This window comes from Tinamus guttatus, unplaced genomic scaffold (assembly GCF_059628265.1).
Source record: "Tinamus guttatus ecotype Peru unplaced genomic scaffold, ASM5962826v1 Tinamus_guttatus_pri_ptg000602l, whole genome shotgun sequence".
Taxonomy (NCBI): domain Eukaryota; kingdom Metazoa; phylum Chordata; class Aves; order Tinamiformes; family Tinamidae; genus Tinamus; species Tinamus guttatus.
Window position 1 is genome coordinate 6565931 of NW_028289136.1, and position 19799 is coordinate 6585729.

Here is a 19799-nt window from a genome sequence, read left to right on the forward strand (position 1 = left end):
TCTAAATATCCATGTGGCAATCTAAGACTACCCACTGGAGCTATGACCTACTTAAGTCAAAAAGCACAGCACTTTTTGGCACTTTCAGTATTTGTGATATAGGTTTCTTTTGCACCCACTCTTATTGTATGTTCCACAATAGAGTAAACTTTTCACTTTTGACCCATCACAAAAGGTTACTGGCAAGAGGAAAGAAACAGGTTTAAAACAAACTTCTAGCTCTCATACAGCAAACTGCCTAGACTGAAAACTTTTGATGGGGAGTCATTACTATGAAAAGTGATTAGAACTATATTATATGTGAATATTATGATGTATTTTATATACAATTCAAAGTATTATTTGATAGGCTTAGTCAGTAATGCTGATTTTAAGTATTCAGAAGGTCAAGAGTTAAAGATGTGCACAAATCTCTGCAAATTGTTAAAATGCTGATTTAAGAGGTATTCGTTTGCTCTTCAAGCATTCTGCATTTTTGTTCAGTGTATTTCCAGTTTCCTCAAGCCAAAAGCTAAAAAAACCTGTTTTCACGTTACCTGCTGGCCCAAGTACTTTAATCCATCTAGATTAACTTTCCATTCTATCAGAAGCTGGTAGTGGTCCTTCTTGCCACCCCAGATCCTCACGACAAAACACGAGACGGACGTATCAAGACGGTCGGGCATTATTCCGAAGTCCAGGCTCCTCCATGTCGGGTTCTGTTGGTATTCAGAGGGATAAACACAATTCAAACAGGCTGAAAGGAGGCTGAGTATCACAGAAAGTAAGGTCTGTGTTAAATAAAGATTGAAAAATTTAAGTACAACAAACATGAACCTTTTTGGGATTTACCCAGAATTGAAGCCAACAGGCTCTGCAGCTTCATTTCTCTTTTTCTAAAGACTCCTGGGTTGAACACCGTATTCTGCAAAGCACTTCTGAAACTCAGTCTGAGTTCTGCCTCCTTCCATTACAAGATGCTGAAGAATTACTTTGCTAATTGAGTTCAGCCAAATCAAGAATTTAAAAATTAAGCAATTTTTCCTTAGCATTATACTTTGCTAGTGAAAATTAGGGTATAATTTGCATTGCAAAAGTTGATTTAAAACTCAAATTTGTTGCCTAATATTAAATTTGCACAATCTATTTACAATTTGTTTACATTCATCTCTCTTAACGGATGCTGATGGCAATCCTTAAATTATTAACAGTAACAAGATAATCCTCCTGTTACTAAGAACTCTTCTTCATTCTAAGAAATCAGCCTTGTATCTCAACTTTATAGAAGCAGCATATGCTAAGTTGAATTATGAAAATCTGTTGGAATGGCAACAGAACTCAGACTTAAAATACACCTAACATGAAGAACTTTGGCTCTGACAACATTACAACCAAGAATCTAGGGATACTGTAGCAACTGGTCCAAGCTGCAAACAAACCAAGTCAATGTGGATTGGCATCAGTGGTGGAAAGAGCCTGACACTCAGTTTTGGATTTCCCCAGGCTGTAAAACACGAGATACCCAAATGCAGATATGGGAAAATGCCTAATTCCAGCTCCCCTTCTCTATAGGGAGGGTAGCTCCTCCAAAATGAAAGCAAACAGCAGGAACACACAATCCCATGCAGCTGGACCACCTTGAAAGCACAAGCCTTTCATTCCTTTGCTTAAGCAGCTTGGAACAGGCCAGGCATCCCTGAACTGGTATTAGGCAAATATTCAGCAATTCTAAGGTATTAGGCAAGTCAGAATAATATGCCTCTAAAGAAGGGAAAAAGTTATCCATTAAATATCACAAAAGGATTTGCTCCCCATGTGCTTACTTAAATTTTCATACAGAGAAAGATATTTGGTAGCTACTTGGACAGAGAATGGCAGGATATTAAAATGGAATTTAAACAAGGCTGCTACATTCTTAAATCCAGATTTTATCGTTTCATCTCAATTTCCTTTGTTACACTCTTTCCATTATTAATTTTTCTGTTTTTCACTAAATAGAACTCAAAAGCCTAAAGTCTCAAAGAATGCAAGTTTGGACAAGGTGAAAACCTTGCAGTTGTGGAGTGTTTTCCTCCAGCCAGGAGGACAGGAGGACACATTATGATGTTCAAAGTAGCACATGCTGCAACACTGTTCAATTCACTTGAAATGCTGCTTGCAGAGTCTCTGCTTCAAATTAACATATGGAAACTAATTGGAAATATTGTTTTTAAAATTATGTATAATGACTTGTGTGTGTGTGTATATATAAAAAACAACTTACCAGAGAATTCTTGATCACTTCACTCTTATAAAATTCTAAGGAAAAATGAGTACAAAATCTTTAGATTAGCATAAATATTGACACTAATATTAATAACCAAAATAGAGAAAGCTAAAATTTGTAACATTAAGATAAACAGTAGAACTATTCTGTTAAGGACTAGATTCATAAGACATACCTTAAAATGCTTTTTGACTAGAAATACTCATTGGTACTTATTAGAAACCATTATTTAAATTAGGTATTTCATCTTCTTACTTGAAATGATCCTCATGAATTCCTATGAAATTGACTGACTGGTATTTGCATAGTGACTAGTTTTTCCATAAGAGCTTCCTGGAAAGTACAGGCTGACAGGCACACTAATTGCACTGCTTTCCTGAAGAGCAAAGGGTGACCTGTTTCAGGTTCTTGGAAAGCAAACGACTGAATTACCTCACAGAGTTGCTAAGAAACCTGTATTTAAATGGAAATAAGCAACAACTGACACAGGGACCTCAGCTTTTCCAGCCAAAATGAGACTTTGAAGTCTTTAGGTAGATAGTATTAGAGGCTGGAACACAGATTTTGGAGAAAAACCCTTAGACTGCTAAACTTTGAGGGGAAAAAAACCTTCAACAGATCTTTAAATGCATTCAGAAAAACAAAGTAAAAGTGAGAGGCAAAGGTAAGAATGAAGTGCTCTACATTCTGGGAGAGCATATACAATACTGAAGCAGCAAGGTGACCTCTCTAATGCAGCTCAGCTCCAGTGACTCAAGAGGGATAAGAGCCTTATTTAATTCGACTAGTTGGGGGGTTATTTAACCCATAGACTTGTGTAGGTTTATTCACTGTGGGACAAAGTGGAAGTAGAAATCGTTTGATACGACAGTTTTCTCCAGAGCACAGAAGATCTCTTCTCACCAACCACTGCAAAAGTAAATCCCAGGTTCAACCACCCCCATAAGAAAGTCCAGGTAGGGAACTCAAGTTATTTATTCTTACCCTTCAAAACCAGTGACCTTAAGCAGGCAAGTTTCAACTGCACTAACTGAAAATAAAATTCAGAAGCAACGAGTTTCATTCATAACACTAACAGTTAGTAAAGAAAAGAGCTTAAAACATATTTTTAATAATGTCTCTCCATAATGGAGTGACAAATTTTAAGAGAAAGCAAGGCAGAAGAAACAAATGAAATATTGCACTTAAACACAAGATCTACTAATGCCGAAAGACTTCAGGAAGTTCAGGAAACTAAAGAGCTGTTTTCCACTGTTAGAACAGTGGATGCAAACAGTGGCAGCAGAATATCAAGGCAGCAAAGAACACAATTAAGATCCTGAAATATTAGGACAGAATTATGAAAAAGAGTTTGTAACAAGTCTGTTTTACCTTTGTATATCTTGGTGTTATCACACAAGTGAAGAGTGAAGTAAGTATCCAGGAGGCGATAACCATTCTTATTGATGATGTTCCGTGCAGCAATGTTCCGCAGGTGACGGAGCCGACGCTGGAAACAAGAAAAAACCTGAATACTTTGAAGAATTTTGACAAAACCGAACCTTTTCGTGTTTGTTTGTTAAATTATAACCTTTTAACAATCTCCAAATCATGAGTGTTAGGGCAAAAAACAACACAAAAACTTTTGGCAGAAAGGTAGTGTGAAAAATAGGCATACAGCAAAGCCATAATAAAATGATAATAGATAATATAATAAAATTCAGATCAAGCAGCACTGATATATAAGTATATATATCTTGTGTATGTATATACTTATATATATTTTGTGTAGATAATTTTTATTCTATATATGCATCTAAATCATTCCACTGTCCAAGCAGTTTCCAGCAATTAAATGATGCTTTTAGCATCCTATCATGACAAAGACACATAGGTATGTGGCAGCATCATGTTTGGATAAGAAATGTTATGTAGCCTTAGAAGCATCTGGCTAAATCAAGTTTCCCAGATTGCCAGTAATCCAGGAAACTGCTGCTACATTCTTAAATTAAAGCTAGAACATGTATATACACAAGACATATGCAGAGGTATGGGGAAAATTCCAGGCACAGTCAAACTTTGAGATTTCTGCTGAATTTTCTCCAATACAGTAGGAAGTTCCCTTAGTCTGTCAGGTGTCTTTGGTTTGGATAATTGAGTCACCTTCTTTTGGGTTGCATACAGTGAAGCAAGACTTCACAAAATTTTGGCCTTAAAGTGCTCTGTTATTTAAATAACACTAGAATATGCTGCTAAAAATGTTACCTTGGGTGACTTCAATTCCAATACTATGTTTGATGCTACAACACATGAAATCTTTAACAGAAATATTCAGATTTCCTTTATTCTTTCCATTCTCACAGTCACATAGATGTGGCTACAATCCTTAATTTAAGGACACAATAGCCTCTTTACCTTGAGGAAATCCTGATCCATACCAGCTTATTCTTAAGTAAGCTATTCAGTAAAACAATGTAACTAGCAGAACTTCGTAGGACTATCCAGTCTCCCTCAAATTACTGCTGAGCATTAGTTATTTTAGGAGTGCATGGGTTTTAAAACAGACTACTGTGTATTTTCACCAAACCCTTCATATCCCAAACTGCATTCTCTCAAGTCAATCTCAGCCTACAAGTGTTTCTCCCATTTAACATAGGGATGTTTACAAGAGGCTCTCTGCTTTTTAGGATCACAAACCACCCATACACCTCCAACTGGCTTAAATTTTAAGGCATACTTTTCCCCAAAACCTCATTAGTTTGTAAGCCTGGATATCATAGAATCATAGAATCATAGAATGCTTAGGGTTGGAAGGGACCTCTAGAGATCATCTAGTCCAACCCCCCTGCATACGCAGGGACACCTAAAGCACGTGGCACAGGACTGCATCCAAGCGGGTTTTGAAGATCTCCAGAGAAGGAGACTCCACAACCTCTCTGGGCAGCCTGTTCCAGTGCTCTGTCACCCTCACTGTTAAGAAATTTTTCCTTAAGTTCCTATGGAATTTTTGATGTTTCAGTTTCCGGCCATTTCCTCTAGTCCTATCAGTGGCCACCACTGAAAAGAGACCATGACCGTCCTCTGCACTCCCTCCCTTGAGGTATTTATATACACTGATTAGATCCCCTCTCAGCCTTCTCTTCTCCAGGCTGAACAGGCCCAGCTCCCTCAGCCTCTCCTCATAGGGCAGATGTTCCAGGCCCCTGATCATCCTTGTGGCCCTGCGCTGGACTCTCTCCAGCAGCTCCACATCCCTCTTGTACTGTGGAGCCCAGAACTGGACACAGTACTCCAGATGCGGCCTCACCAGGGCTGAGTAGAGGGGCAGGATCACCTCCCTCGACCTGCTGGAGACGCTCTTCTTAATGCAGCCCAGGATCCCATTGGCCTTTTTGGCCACGAGGGCACACTGCTGCCTCATGGTCAACTTGTCGTCCACCATGACACCCAGGTCTTTCTCCGCAGAGCTGCTCTCCACAAGCTCAGTCCCCAGCCTGTACTGGTGTCTGGGGTTATTCCTCCCCAGGTGCAGGACCTTGCACTTGGCCTTGTTGAACTGCATGAGGTTTTTCACCGCCCAGTTGTCCAGTCTGTCCAGGTCCCTCTGGATGGCAGCACAGCCCTCTGGGGTATCGGCTACTCCTCCCAGTTTGGTATCATCAGCAAACTTGCTGAGGGAGCACTCTGTGCCTTCATCCAGGTCATTGATGAATAAATTGAACAGGACTGGACCAAGGACTGACCCCTGGGGGACCCCACTAGCCACAGGCCTCCAACTAGACTCTGCACCGCTGATCACCACTCTCTGGGCCCTGCCATCCAGCCAGTTCCTAATCCATCTCACTGTCCACTCATCTATCCCACACTTCCGGAGCTTGCCCAGGAGGATGTTGTGAGGGACGGTGTCAAAAGCCTTGGTGAAGTCGAGATAGACGACATCCACCGCTCTCCCCTCGTCTATCCAGCCGGTCATTTCATCATAGAAGGCTATCAGGTTAGTCAGGCAAGATTTTCCCTTGGTGAATCCATGCTGACTACTCTTGAGCACCTTCTTGTCCTCCATGTGCCTGGAGACAACGGCCAGTATGAGCCGTTCCATCACTTTTCCGGGGACGGAGGTGAGGCTGACTGGCCTGTAGTTGCCTGGGTCCTCCTTCTTGCCTTTTTTGAAGACTGGCGTGACATTGGCCTTCTTCCAGTCTTCCGGCACCTCCCCCGTTCTCCAGGATCTTTCAAAGATGATGGAGAGCGGCTTAGCTATGGCATCTGCCAGCTCCCGCAGCACTCTGGGGTGCATCCCATCAGGGCCCATGGATTTGTGGGTATCGAGGTTCCTTAGGTGCTCTCTGACCCATGCATTAAAAGAAACATTTTCTCATTCAGAAAGCAAGGCTGCAAATGGCTTCAAAACTAAAATAATTCATCTTTTTGCAGTTTATTAAAAAAAAATATCAAGGAGAGTGGAAAGGCCCTCATTGCATAAAATGAGGCTCTGAAAACATCACGAAATCCTAGCCATTTCCACAGAAAGGAAAACCAATTTAAGAAGGATATCAAATCTCTCCATGTGACAGACTCCCATAACCACTTGGGGATAAACTTCCACCTCATTCCTACAAAGTCTGTTTATAAGCTAGACTATGACAGAGATGGGATGTCCAGATATATCACAGGAAAACTTCATACCAGCACATACATGCAAGATAAATGTTTATAGAAGAAGCTCAACTGCAGCATTCTATGGTCTTAAATGGCTAAAAATCAATATTAAGAATGTCAACAAAAAGATTGAGCTTCTGTTAGAGTTACATGCACCTTACATAGTATTTCAAGACTAATCTTAAGCTGTTCCTCTTGCTGGCCTTTAAAAGCAACTTCTGTACTAGAACATTTAATAAGTGGTTTTGAACATACATTGTGCATCCTATAAGAGTGATTCACTGGTTTTATGCAATCTCTCATTCAGTAGCATTCAAGAGTCAAGCATCTGTCAACCACAGCATCCCTCTTTTTTTTAAATTACAACCTAGGAAGAATAGCCCACACAGCATGTAATAAGAGGATCAACTTTCTCCAGATGCTATTAGGATTACAAACAGTCACACAGTCCGTTTGAAGTGGCACACTGCAATGAAGTAATCCTCAAGCAATGCCAGACAGGTTTCTCCTCTTTCTCCATGCAGAACAAGATATGGAAGAAAAACCTTCTGGACTGTCATAACCTATGCCCACATACTGGGGGTCAATGCCAAGCCCCTATCTCCATGGTTTGCAGCTTCTTTGCACCCTACAAAGTCTGGATTTTCCCCCCTAGTCCAACATCTCACTCCTTACAATCCAGTTGAAGACCAATATTAAGATAAATTAAAGGCTAATTTAAGACTAATTTTTAGCTTGAAATATGGTCACAAGACCATAACACTCCAAATCTCAACACGCAGCATGTAAGGAGTGCAAAGTCCCCAATCCAGCTTTCACTCTTCCCCTCCCATGTTCCACCCCATTACTTGTCCTTTCACTCTAGCCAACAGCCAGGGAACAAACTTCCAATTATGCAGACAAATTTCTTGTCCCTGATCCTTAATATGAAGCATGAGGAACACAAGCAGGGGGGTTTGGATCCTGCAAAGAAAGCTTCCACTTTGCCCACTACATTGTCCTTGACATCATATTTTGTTATTGAAGTTTCCTCCCAGCTCTACAGAGGCAGCATTCAGAGCTAATTAGCCTCCTCTTCTGACCAAAGATAATTAGCATTAGCCAGGAGACCATAAGCTATGAAGGCAAGTTCAAAAAAAAAAAAAGAGATTTGAATAGGCTCTAAAATTAGTCACTGAGGGCTTGTGGCTGTCCTGGAGCAAAGATCAAGCAACATTTCAAAGGAATTTCCAAACTCTGCTCAGTATCACCTCCTGGATCCTTCGTACCATTTGCGCTTAGGAGGATAGAATAAACAATACGCTCAAAAGGCAAAATACTGCTGCAGTTCAGCTCTCCTAGGCACAGACAAATGTCACGTCCTGCCAACCCTCGCTGTCCCCCTCATCGGTGCCACCACAAACACTTGTGCAGCTGCTCAGCGAGCGCCACAGGGGAACTGATGCGGTCAAAGCCACCTCTTTTCTTGGCCGGGTGAATTTCCCCAGATGGGTTCCTCAATTTGGTTCACAGCACAGTTATATAAACAGCTGCAATAACGAAAGAGGCAGGGGCAAGTGGCTAGAAACAGCCCCAAATGCTTCAATGAAGCTGCCAGGTTCAAACATGAGATGAGCTACAGCCTGGCACTTGTGCGAGCAAAGTGAAAAGCAGCTCACAAGGAACTGGCACCTCAAACCTTAACAGCAACTCTAAGTCACTTAATGCACCTGACTTTGAACAAAATTTGAAAAGAAGCTGCATTTCAGTAGAGCATTGATTTGGGTGAACTTTGATATGTGACAGCATTATAAAAGGGGGGATTTACCTTTCCCTGTGAGCTCCAAAAAGAGCACACGTAGCCCAAATGCTGGGGACTGGGACCCCAGACCAGCAGCAGAGCAGGCTGAACAGCTGATCCTAGGGGCTGTGTAACACAAATTATTTTGACTACAACTGCCCTAGGCCACTGCACTGCCCCGGAAAGCCAAGTGAGCAGCACAGTGACAAGGTTTGATTTAACTACCAGCTTAAGCTGGAGCTGGGCAGTAACTGCTACTAGTGACTCTGCACTGGCCTACACGAAGGGAACTGCTGTTTCCTCCTACCTTTGAGGTGAAGATTTCAAGATATTAAAGGTAAAAGATGCTGAAGCTTAAAACAAGCTTCTGTTAGAGATACATGCAAAGGTTGATCTTGAAAGCTGAAAGATACAGCAGAGGGGATCCTAACATTAAATTGTGCTACTCATTTGTATAGAGCTACACAAGTAGTTTTCCAGGACTCAAAGAAATTCTACATCTAGCCTGATCTGCTGAGGCTTTCCATGCAGTAATGATCAGATTCCCTCAAAGGTCAGGGGTCTTTTTCATTTAAAACACACACTCAGCTTTCATCATTCTGAAGAACTATTATCAGTTGTTTAATGTATCTACTGTTCCCATTCAATGGCTTTCTGGGAACATTTCCAGATTTACCACAGGCCACAAGTCAGGCTGCTACAAGAATAAAGTATTTAGATCAAGATCCTGGTTAATATTTTGCATTTTCATCAGATGATCCCCAAACTCTTCTAAGTCTACTGAGTACTGTGAGATTCAGGACCAAAACTGCCCAGTCCCTTTGCATTTTAGTTCCCCAAACCGCAAGATATTGTGAGTTTTCAACAGCTGTGCCTAAAATACCACTTTTTGCACCCAGTCGCTTCTTCCCACCTCTGGGCAACTTCTTGCATCACCATAAGCAACTGTGTAGTTTCACATCAATGGTCAGAGAATTTATCACAGCTAAAAACAGGGAAATGAAAGTTAGAGCAGCTTGAGTTTCTCCAATTCAGTTCATCACAAAAATTCTGCACATCAAGAAAGCACAGAAGCACAGGCAGGAGCCCAGAGGAAGGAAGGCTGAAAATTAGTGCTGAAGTTCTAGAACTGGTCAGACACCCCTCACCTCCCCCTCTGGAAGGAAAAATAAAGCAACCAAACTCCACTCAGTTTTGCTGCATTAATTTAAGGAGTGATTAAATTAAGGAGTGATTTATCAGAAGATGGAAGGAGGTGAAGCAAAGGAGGGCCCTGGTAGAGCATAAGCTCTGGGCTGGTCTCATGATACCACAAAGAACAGTGACCAGCTAAAGCATGTGTGGAATTTCATAATTATTTGCTCAAGGTCACATAACGTGCAGCAAAAACAAGAATGGAAAGTTCTGACTCCTGCTCCATCTTAATCACTTTGTTATTCTCTGTAAGAATCTGACAACCCAGAGAAAAAATACATGTTCAGTATGCCCAAGTTGGCCAAGAACACAGTTAAAAACATTTTTCTATCTGCACTTCTGATCTATCACACTACTAGTTCGGACTCCAAGCACAATTTAGGAAGCTCAGGCCATTAGTGAGGGAACAGCTAAGCCTGTTCTTTAGCACACGGAGGATGACCATTTTACTAACATGCAGGATGATCTCCTGGCTGTCTTCTGGGAAGAGGCAGCTCTTGCTTCTCCTTTGGTCCCACTTCTCCCTCCTATGTCATCTCTCCCAGTTGTGTGCCTTGCACTCCAACACTGGCTCCTTCAGCAAAACCGCTCCAGATTTTTTGCTCACCTGTTTGGCAGAAACATTGGCACTTCGATGTGCTACATCAGCCTGTGAAGGCTCCCAAGGAGCATCTAAAGCAAGACCACCACACTGCCAAGGGCACACACGGGGAAGCAGCATCTCCCTTGGGCTGCAGAGAACCACTGAACTATCCTGGGCTACTTGGTGACACTATCAGATTATCCCTGTTAATATCCAATATAGCCCACACAAAATGCAAGACATCCTAAGAGTTCAAGAGTCTCAACTCAGAAGGCAAGAGTGTGGGTAAGGGGGATACAACCTATACTTTCCATTTATATTTCATACTTTTGTACAAAGTGTGAATTATAAGGGGTAAATGAGTGTAACAAGGCTGGGAAGCTGTCCTATACAAGCAAAGTATAAATTTACAGAAGTGACTTGAAAGGCCCAGACTTGCCAAAAGCAACTGACCACTTACAGCTGCCTGATCTCCTGAAGAGCAGTTTGCCTCTGAACAGACATACTATAGACAGCGTTGAAAGTCTAGCACAATTTCAGCATCAATTCTCCTTACTCGGCCATTAATATCATATCCTACTTAATAAAACAGAGTTTAACATCAGCATCAGTGCGTAGCTTTTGTCTTCAGCTGCCATCTCCAATTTTTGGATAAATTTAACTGAACTAAGCTGGCAAAAGAGTCAGCTATTTGAGTCTCTGAATACTAGCCATAATTAAGCCACTGAAAACAAAGGGTTTTGTGTACTTTATAACAGTCATGAATTTTTAATCATTAAAATATAGCATTTATGATTAAGAAAGTCCTTCAAAACATCAATTGTATTTAGACAAAATGAGCATGATTTATTTTCACAGTATGGCTCTATGCCTCAATATTAAACATTTCTGCTTCCTCAGATTTGCACGAGACTGTCTGCATTCACATATCTGCACCACCCTGAGCACCGAGCTGCAAATGTGTGACCCAAGTTCTTGCAAGTCAAGTGCTAGAGAAAAGAAGTCACAGTTAATGCAGTTTTAGGTAAGTTTAACCACCTCAGCTTGCAGGCCAATACATTCACTGTCAAAAAGGGAGCTTTGCAGGAGGCTGGGGTCTAGTTTGCTGCAGTGCACAAAGCCTTTAACAGCAAAGGAACATGAAGGGGGACATTTGGATGTTAATCAGATGTGCTGTTAATTGAAGTCACTGTTTACAGCACTTGCAGGAAGGCAAAGAAAGTGCATGGCCATCAATTTACACACTTGCTAGGAAGACTGATATTGAAGTTTTGCAATGAAACATTGGTTTTCCACAGCTCAGCTTCTAGTATATCTCAGAGTCAAGAGAATCACAAGCCAGGATCTACTTCAGAAGTAAAGCAGAAGTATTTGATACTCAATTTTGTAGGACATACCATCAAAAACACTTCAGGAGTCTATTTTAATGTCATTTCAGGATGCACTTGACGACAGCAAGGCCCTCAAAGCTACAAGGCCATCACTAAGTCAATAAGCAGCTTGTGCACCTCTTTATAGATTGCACTCCCTGCACGTCTAGACTTCCTCACATCAGGTGTGAGGATTCAAGAGCAGTTCAGTAACTTATTTCCCTTCTACATTAGCTAAATTAACATTTAACTACTTTCTAGCTATTGTCTTTAAGAAGCGATGCCAGTAATGAATCATAATCAAGGCCAACAACAGTTACAAGGATTTACTGTAGAAATTTTACCACGTTTCTTGCAAAAATGCAACTCACACACACTTTCTGTTCTTGCATTCATGAAGATTTGATGTAAGGAATGAGACAGACTGAATCTGTGCACTATGATTTAACCCAGACTAAATGACTCTAAGGAAAGTCAAGCTACTTTCATCAACATGGGCCAGCTGGTTGAGATTATCATGAATCCCTACATGTAGCTATAAACAGGCACCCACAATTCAGTTGTATCACTCGTTAGAAATAGTATCCATTTCTTAAATCAAGGTGCATTTAGGAGCACATGAAAGGTTTTTGGAAATTTGACCAAATCCACCTCCGACAAAACACATCTATAATGTTTTCACTTGAGCATATAAAGAGTAGATAAAGGTTTCCGATTCAGCCATATTCTGACATGTTTATTCCCATTTCTGCACTGCAGTGAGGGTTTCTACAAGAAAAGGAAAATACTGAGAAAACTTGTCCAAGTGAAAGTCTTCCATAATTCATATAGAGAGAAAACAAAGAGGAAGAATAAGGAACATCTCTGTATGTGGGAGGGCCCATTTAGAAGCTGTTAAAGAATATTTGTACTTGGAATGTGAAAGGGCCCTTTATTAGCTTGAACGGGAGTTGAAAAAACAGTGTGAGGTCGGTGCTATGTTTTGTCTAACAAAATAAAATCAATCTACAGCACAGCATACTCTAACACTAACAAAAATAGCAACACTAGCATCAAAAGAAATAAAACAGCCAGGTATGTAACAGCTACATGTTACACTTAAAGGGTGGCTTGGTCTATCCTCCCTTGCACCCACTCTTACTAGTCAGTCCGTTAATATCTTTCCTTGTTAAATAGATGAATTTTGAGTTCCTCTGCAGTATAAAATTACCTCAGAGCAATGAACTAAAGAGATGACAGCTGTTCATTGAGAACAAGATTTTTTTTTTTAAAAAAAAATAAATCATAGGCACAAGTAGCAAAACTAGAACACTTTCTTAGAGCTCAAAACCAAGGAAACAGCCAAGATCAGAACTGATATTCAGTGTATTCACAGCATTTACATTTTTCTTTTCACTATCATAATGTGCATCCTCATCCTTCTTTCCAAACATAATTCATGTTTATCACTGGTATTCGTTTAAGGTAATATAATAAGAGGTTGCATATATAGTATTTCTACCTTTAACAGAGGCCTTTAAGGAGCCAGAAATACCACCTTTCTCTACTGAAGAAAGTTTTCTTCTGTAGTTGTCTAAGTACTTTCTCTTCCGCAAATTAACAAGCAAAATTTTCTCTAATATAACAGGGGAAACATGCCATGGGTTTGAAGAGAGAACATGGGTGCTAGTCCCACCTTATTAATAACACACTTAAAAGTTTCTTAAACTGCTTATGTCACCTAGGGCAAAAGAACATTAGTTATATATATATTAGCAGTAAAAGTGACCTAGGTGCATGGATTAAGCCATGGAAACCAGGATGATTCAGAAGATCCAAAAAGCAAGAAGCGACTTGTTGAATCAAGCATCAAAGCAAAGACACTTTGGACCTTAAAGCATCACACAGATACACACTACATTACACAAATAGAAAGTACATGCAATCTTATAACCTGAAGCATATAAGCATTAATCTTTTTACTGAATGCCAAACCAAAGGCAGGCTTGGAAGCCAATCTTCATAGACAGCTTGAATCTTTAGCTACCAAATATCAAGACAGCACCACCATTCAGTTGAGAATATGTCCTCACCTCCTATATATCCCTTGACAAAGGCATAAAAATAAAGAATCACTACAATTTTCTGTCAGAACAATCTCTTTATAATACCTCTACAGATAAGTTTGCAAAACTCACTTGCATCTTTTAGATAGAAAGGAAAATGCACTGCAGAAGGGGGAAAAAAAATCCTCTTAAGTGTCATCCATCTATATCAAATGTTAGACACAGATACAGCTGCAGAAACCACTGTTACGTGATCACTACAGCGACAATGATTTTTATTTCTTGCTGTTTCTACCCAAGCAGCGTTACTCTCTCAGCTCAGGTTTCTAGAACTGTGCACGTCAAGGAAGTGAAAGCATTATTCAAATATGACACTTTCTGCTACTCAGATTTCCCCTGAATTATCTAGTAGGAAAGAGGAAGTAAAATATTTAAGAGTCAATCTCTGTTTTCATGCTACTCCAGTCACTTCGGGTATGTCAGGTGGCAAAATATTTACCTATTTTGTATTACTTTCAGCAATTGAAAATAACAATCCAATATGGTTTGATTTAGTAGGGGAACCTGGAAGTACTTTCATTTGTAGAAGGCACAAAAGCATCTTTGCCTTTAAAATTAATTCACTCATGATTTCCATTCCTCTGCATTCTGGATTCAAACAAATTTCTGAGGTATTAAACAAATTTCTGTTTATTAAACATGCACAATTACCAAAACGTCAAAAACTCTTAAATTCTTAGCGTGCACAAGATCTTAATATAGCTTAGAAGGAAAATTTCACAGAACAGTTTACTATCATAGCCCATGATGAAACACTCAGATCTTATTCATCACCTTTCAACTTCTTTAAAAGAAGGAACCCTAGAATAAGACTAGGGGAGCAGAAAGGCAGTTTGCAACCTCTGGATGCAATACCTTCCTACTACAAGCAACCAAAGTTTGAGGAAGGTAAATATTACACTGTGGTTTCATGTTAAATATTACAGTGTGGTTTCATGTTCCAAGAAGACTTTTGGGGACTTTCTTCCCACCACTTCAGAGTCTGGTCTACAACTTCCTTTGGCTGGCAGCAGTTTTTTCTATTTCTAGATAATATTTTCACGATCAGATTTCAAAGTCAGGGACTCTAAAGGTTTAGGATAGGGACAGCCCATTGCTTTTAAGCAGTAGTGGGAAAGGAGCAAACGTATCCTGCCCACATACTAGTTTTACTTGGCTACTAGAAATGCCCAGATGGTACCTGGTCTGACGAGTTGGCATCAGAAGCGAGTGCAAATAAACCAGCTGAGACTCCTCACGCTTATCACACGCCTGTCTCACCATCCTATGGTAGCTAAACTGCTGTCAGGGTAGCGTGGAAGCCGAAGGATGTGCAAAGCATTGCTTTTGGGCTAACGAGCCCCACCATGCTCCAGCTGGTTCTGGAAACCCATATATACATACACATATTATATAGCTTGGCTAATACATCTTACAAACCCACCCACGACATCCCTACAGAAAACACACTGACATCTGAATGACTGGCATCCTTGGGATTTCTTTGGAAAAAAAAGTATGTTTTGTCATCCTTACTACTGCCTACTGCAAACTGCACATGAGCACAGCTGCTCATGCACAACAGCAAGTACAACTCAGGCCCGAGCTTGCAGGTCTTTTAAAATCATCTCAAAGTTCATTAAAAGCTTCACTCTGCTCTAACACTGAGTTTTATAGTAAAAGCCTATCAATTTCAGCACGAGGAAAAATAAGCTCTAAGTACTGGCAGCACGGAAGCTGCAATCCCCAATGAGGGGCTTGCTTATTTCTAAATAACTACATATGACATTTATTCTGAACAGTAATTAGCACGGTAACATTCAACAGGTCATTTGACTGCAGTGTGACTGGCGCTCAAAGCATTTTTTGTTCATGTGTTTCCAGCTAGAATGCTGGAAGAGACTGAAGGATTCAACCCCCCACCCTTGGGTTCAGTTGCTCGTAATGACAGGACTGAGAAGTTTGTTTTGAGCTTTTACATATCAATAAGATAACTTATCATGACACTCTGCTTTCATTGCCAACAGCAGCTACCAAGAGATAATACTAAAGAATCTTCGCTTTTAAAATGCAGCTGTTTCAGGAGATATTTTTGGTTCTGTCAGGCCCACTCTTCCAGTAAAGGAAAATATTCTGCTGCACTTAATGTAGATCAGGATTAACCAGAGGCATTTCTTTAAAAATATAGCCTTAATTCCTCCAGTTACAGAGCAGGATGCATCTGCAAAAGGCATTCTCAAACCTGGTCACCCTGACACTGGACCCTGACACCAATAAGGAATAGGTTAGTCATAAAGACTAACATTAGTGTTGTCCTACTGGCAGGAGATTTAGGAAGAGGGGTGATGGGCACAAACCGAAATGTGCAAAAATCTACCTGAACAATATAAACTATATTCATTGTGAGGGTGGTTGAGCACTGGAACAGGTTACCCAAAGATGATGAGGAGTCTCCATCCTTGGAGATGCTCAAAACACAACCGGGTGCAGTCCCGGGCCACCTGCTGCAGCTGATCCAGGACGGTCTCCAGAAGTTCCCAACAACTCCAGCTATTTTACCATTCTGCCACAGCTTTTCACTCTTGCAGCTAGATCACGAGCAGGCGCTTTGTTTTCCATTTACTGAATTTCACTTTCGGCACAATTAAATTTAAACTAAATCCAAGTTATACCTTCAGGACCTTCAGTCATTAAGAGCATTCACCTTAAATTCGCGTTTGGGAATCCAGTCTTTTGACAGATTTATAATCATGACTCAGACCATCACCGCACTCATCTTTAGACTCCAAAAACACAGCACTGGGTGTTCTAAAGGAAATTGCCTACTAAAAGAAATCATTGAGCCGAGTTCTGCACTAGCAGGTGGAAAACCATTACCTTGCATGATGTAGCACCACACTGAGATCAACCTGATTTTTGCATTATAGAAGCAGCACATAAACCAGAATGACTTTTCCATTTTACCGCTCGTTTCCATAAGAAAGAATATGAAAAGCTGAGGAAGATAAGATCTAGAAGGATAACCAAGATTACACTCCTACATTAAAACATAGGGGAATGTGCCAGGGAGCTCAGACTCCTAAGCTTTAATGTTTTGACTGATTCTGTCTGCAGTTTTTGAGGGAAGCAAAACATCTGCAGGCTGACAGGCCCTTGAAAGCGAGAGCTTTGCAATTCAGGAGCAGACTTAAAGCTCTGGTAATAGAGCAAAAAATGATGAATTATCAACCACCGTAGCACCACAGCTTCTCAGTTTAATTGCAAACACTGACACAGCAGATAGTTCAGCACAGGGTCCTTGCACTTGTGCAGCAAAACTCCAGATTGCTACAGGCTTACACTGCTACAGTTAACATTTCTGCAGCAATCGTACAGCGCGCTATGTAACTCCTAAATATTTACTTGACTAGAATACCCTGTAACTGATGATTCAGTTTCTGCTCCTATAAACTCTTACAAGTGTCCGCTCCTGCAAAAATAAAGTTGTTTTGGTCCCCTTTCCACAAAGGAAACAGCATGACTAATAACAACAAACATTTATTTGAAACATTCACTTGTTTCTTGCACAAGCATCGGACATACTGAAATCAAGGAGCTCAGCAGGGAGAAAGGCCATACTTGATCTCCAGAGCAATCCAAACCTCTCTGTAAAGTTTATCCAATGCAGTCCTTGTGTTCACATTCACTAACACAGAACTGGCTCACATTTTACAGCGAGCACTTGCTCTGAAATTCAAGTCAATATTTTTGTAAATCTCATGGCCAGTGGCCATCTCCATCCCCCCTTTTGCCCCAAAGAGACAGGACCAGCTTATCCAAGGACCAGTTATCTCCTCGCTCCAAGTGGACACCTATTGATTTCCCATGACAGCTCCTCATCCTCACACCCCGAAGCGAGCAGCAAAGTAATCGGCAGCACTTGCCTACATCATATCAACATCGACTGCACCAAGGCAATGAACCCAAACTTCAAGTGCAGACCCATATCTCATGGTATTTCAGAAGAAAAGTAGGTCTTTGTCAAGTAATTATTCCCCCCAAAAACTACTTCTTGTTGTTTAGTAGAACTGTGCAGCAAAAGGCAACGTATTCACAAGAGGAAAGAGCAGAGCTTTGGATACAGATTGCTAAACTCTTTTCTGCAAAGCCTGGACTACCTCCCTTAACCTTGCGCCCAATGCTCTCCAAAATTAAAGTGCTCATGGAAGCAGGACGGCTGCCCAGCAAACCAGAAGCCAAATATCAGTAAACAAGGAGAGGAAAAAAAAAGCAAAAAAAACCCCACAATCCACTACACACAGAGTTATCCAAAGGAGGGATATGATGGAGAGGGAACGTCTCGCTACCTTTGAGAAAACACTCAGGTTTTCTCCAAATTCATTCCCTGCCCCAAACAACAAATTCAGCAGAGGAGGAGTCCAGACTCCTCACACCCCACAGCCCAGCCAGGACCCCATCCCCTCCCAGACCCCAAACTGGCCCCCTCATCCCTACCCTACACACAGCCCCACACTCCTGTGTGCAGGGATGGGGGTCCCCTCACAGATCCCCCATTCCAGACCAACTGCCCCATTTCGCCCCACACACAGACCCAAACCCCACACGTGTCCCCCCCATCCCCTCACACATCCCCATACGCCCCCCAACCCATCCCTACTCTTCACACAGCCCCACAGCCCAGCTGTGACCCCCGTCCCATCCCCTCACACCGCCCCAAAGCAGCCCTGACCCCGTCGCCACTCTTTACACAGCCGCACATCCCAAACCGACCCCTCCAGCCCGTCCCTAATCTCCACACAGCCCCATAACCCCGTGTGAGCGCACGGGGGCCCCCACACACAGCCCCACACCCCCCACCTGCCCCCACACAGCCCCATGTCCCACGCCGCCCCCTTCACCCAAGCGCCCCGGCCCCGCCGCCGCACTCCAGCGCGGACCCCGCGGCCCTCGGTACCTGCTGCGAGGGCAGCTCCACATGCCAGGCGCGCGCGGCGGAGCCCGGCGGCAGCGGCAGAGCGGCGGGGCCGGCGGCCAAACTCATCCTCGCATGAGCCCCCCGCGCCGCCCCGCGGCCGCCACCGGCCACACAGGGGTTAATGGCGGCGGCAGCAGCGACGCGGGGCCGCCCGCTACGGAGCCATATTACCGCAGTGCCAGGGGGCGGCGGCGCCGCCCGCGCGCTCATTGGTCCGCTCGCCACCGGGGCGGGGCCTCGGGCGGTGTCCACGAGACGCCATTGGCGGCGAGGGACGTCAATCACTTTCCCCTCTCCGCGGCCTCTGTCAAACCGCCGGCGCGGGGCCTGGCGCCCCATTGGCGCGTCCGCTTCCGGAAGGCGGGGCGGAGAACGAAGGAGCGGTCGCTGATTGGATGGCGGGCGGCCGTGATTGACACGGCTGGCCCGCCCGTCACGTGGGGGAGCTGTTTGTATCACGTGGTGGGACGAAAATATTTTGCTGGGGGGGGGGGCGCTGTCGCCATGGCAACTTCGGCGCGGCCTAGCGCGGCCTGCGTGACCTCGGCCCTGCCTTTTTTTTTTCTTTTTCCTTTTTTTTTTCTTTTTCCTTTTCCTTTTTTTTTGTTTTTCCTCTTTCTTTTACTTTTTTCTTTTTTCTTTTTTCTTTTTTCTCTTTCTCTCCCTCCTCTCCCTCCTCTCTCTTCTTTTTTCTTTTCCAGTAGCTTTTATTATTATTATTATTATTTTCATGGCAAATTAGTTATACTGCTATTTCAGTATTTTCAATAGGAAATCATACATGACCAGCAAGCAGAAGTGCTCCAAGCCATGTTATCTGAAATAATCCTTAAAAATAATATTTTTGCATCTGTTGGTGTATGTTTTATTCACCTCCCACTTTCTGGTTCCCTGGAAAACACAAGCTTCTTGAGCTGCAATTTTTTCACT

General features: G+C 42.2%; 1 protein-coding gene across 1 annotated transcript in view; it reads right to left on the reverse strand.

Moving 5' to 3' along the window:
* Positions 1-19039, reverse strand: part of UVRAG (UV radiation resistance associated) — an 82231-nt gene extending 63192 nt beyond the window's left edge. The window contains exons 1-4 of the mRNA XM_088534998.1: positions 18849-19039; positions 3617-3734; positions 2243-2277; positions 537-698 (exon numbers count right to left, since the gene is read on the reverse strand). Of these exons, the coding sequence (XP_088391124.1) occupies positions 537-698; positions 2243-2277; positions 3617-3734; positions 18849-18935 (402 nt within the window). The 5' untranslated portion in view covers positions 18936-19039. The remainder of the gene's footprint in view (positions 1-536; positions 699-2242; positions 2278-3616; positions 3735-18848) is intronic.
* Between the last annotated feature and the right edge of the window lie 760 nt (positions 19040-19799).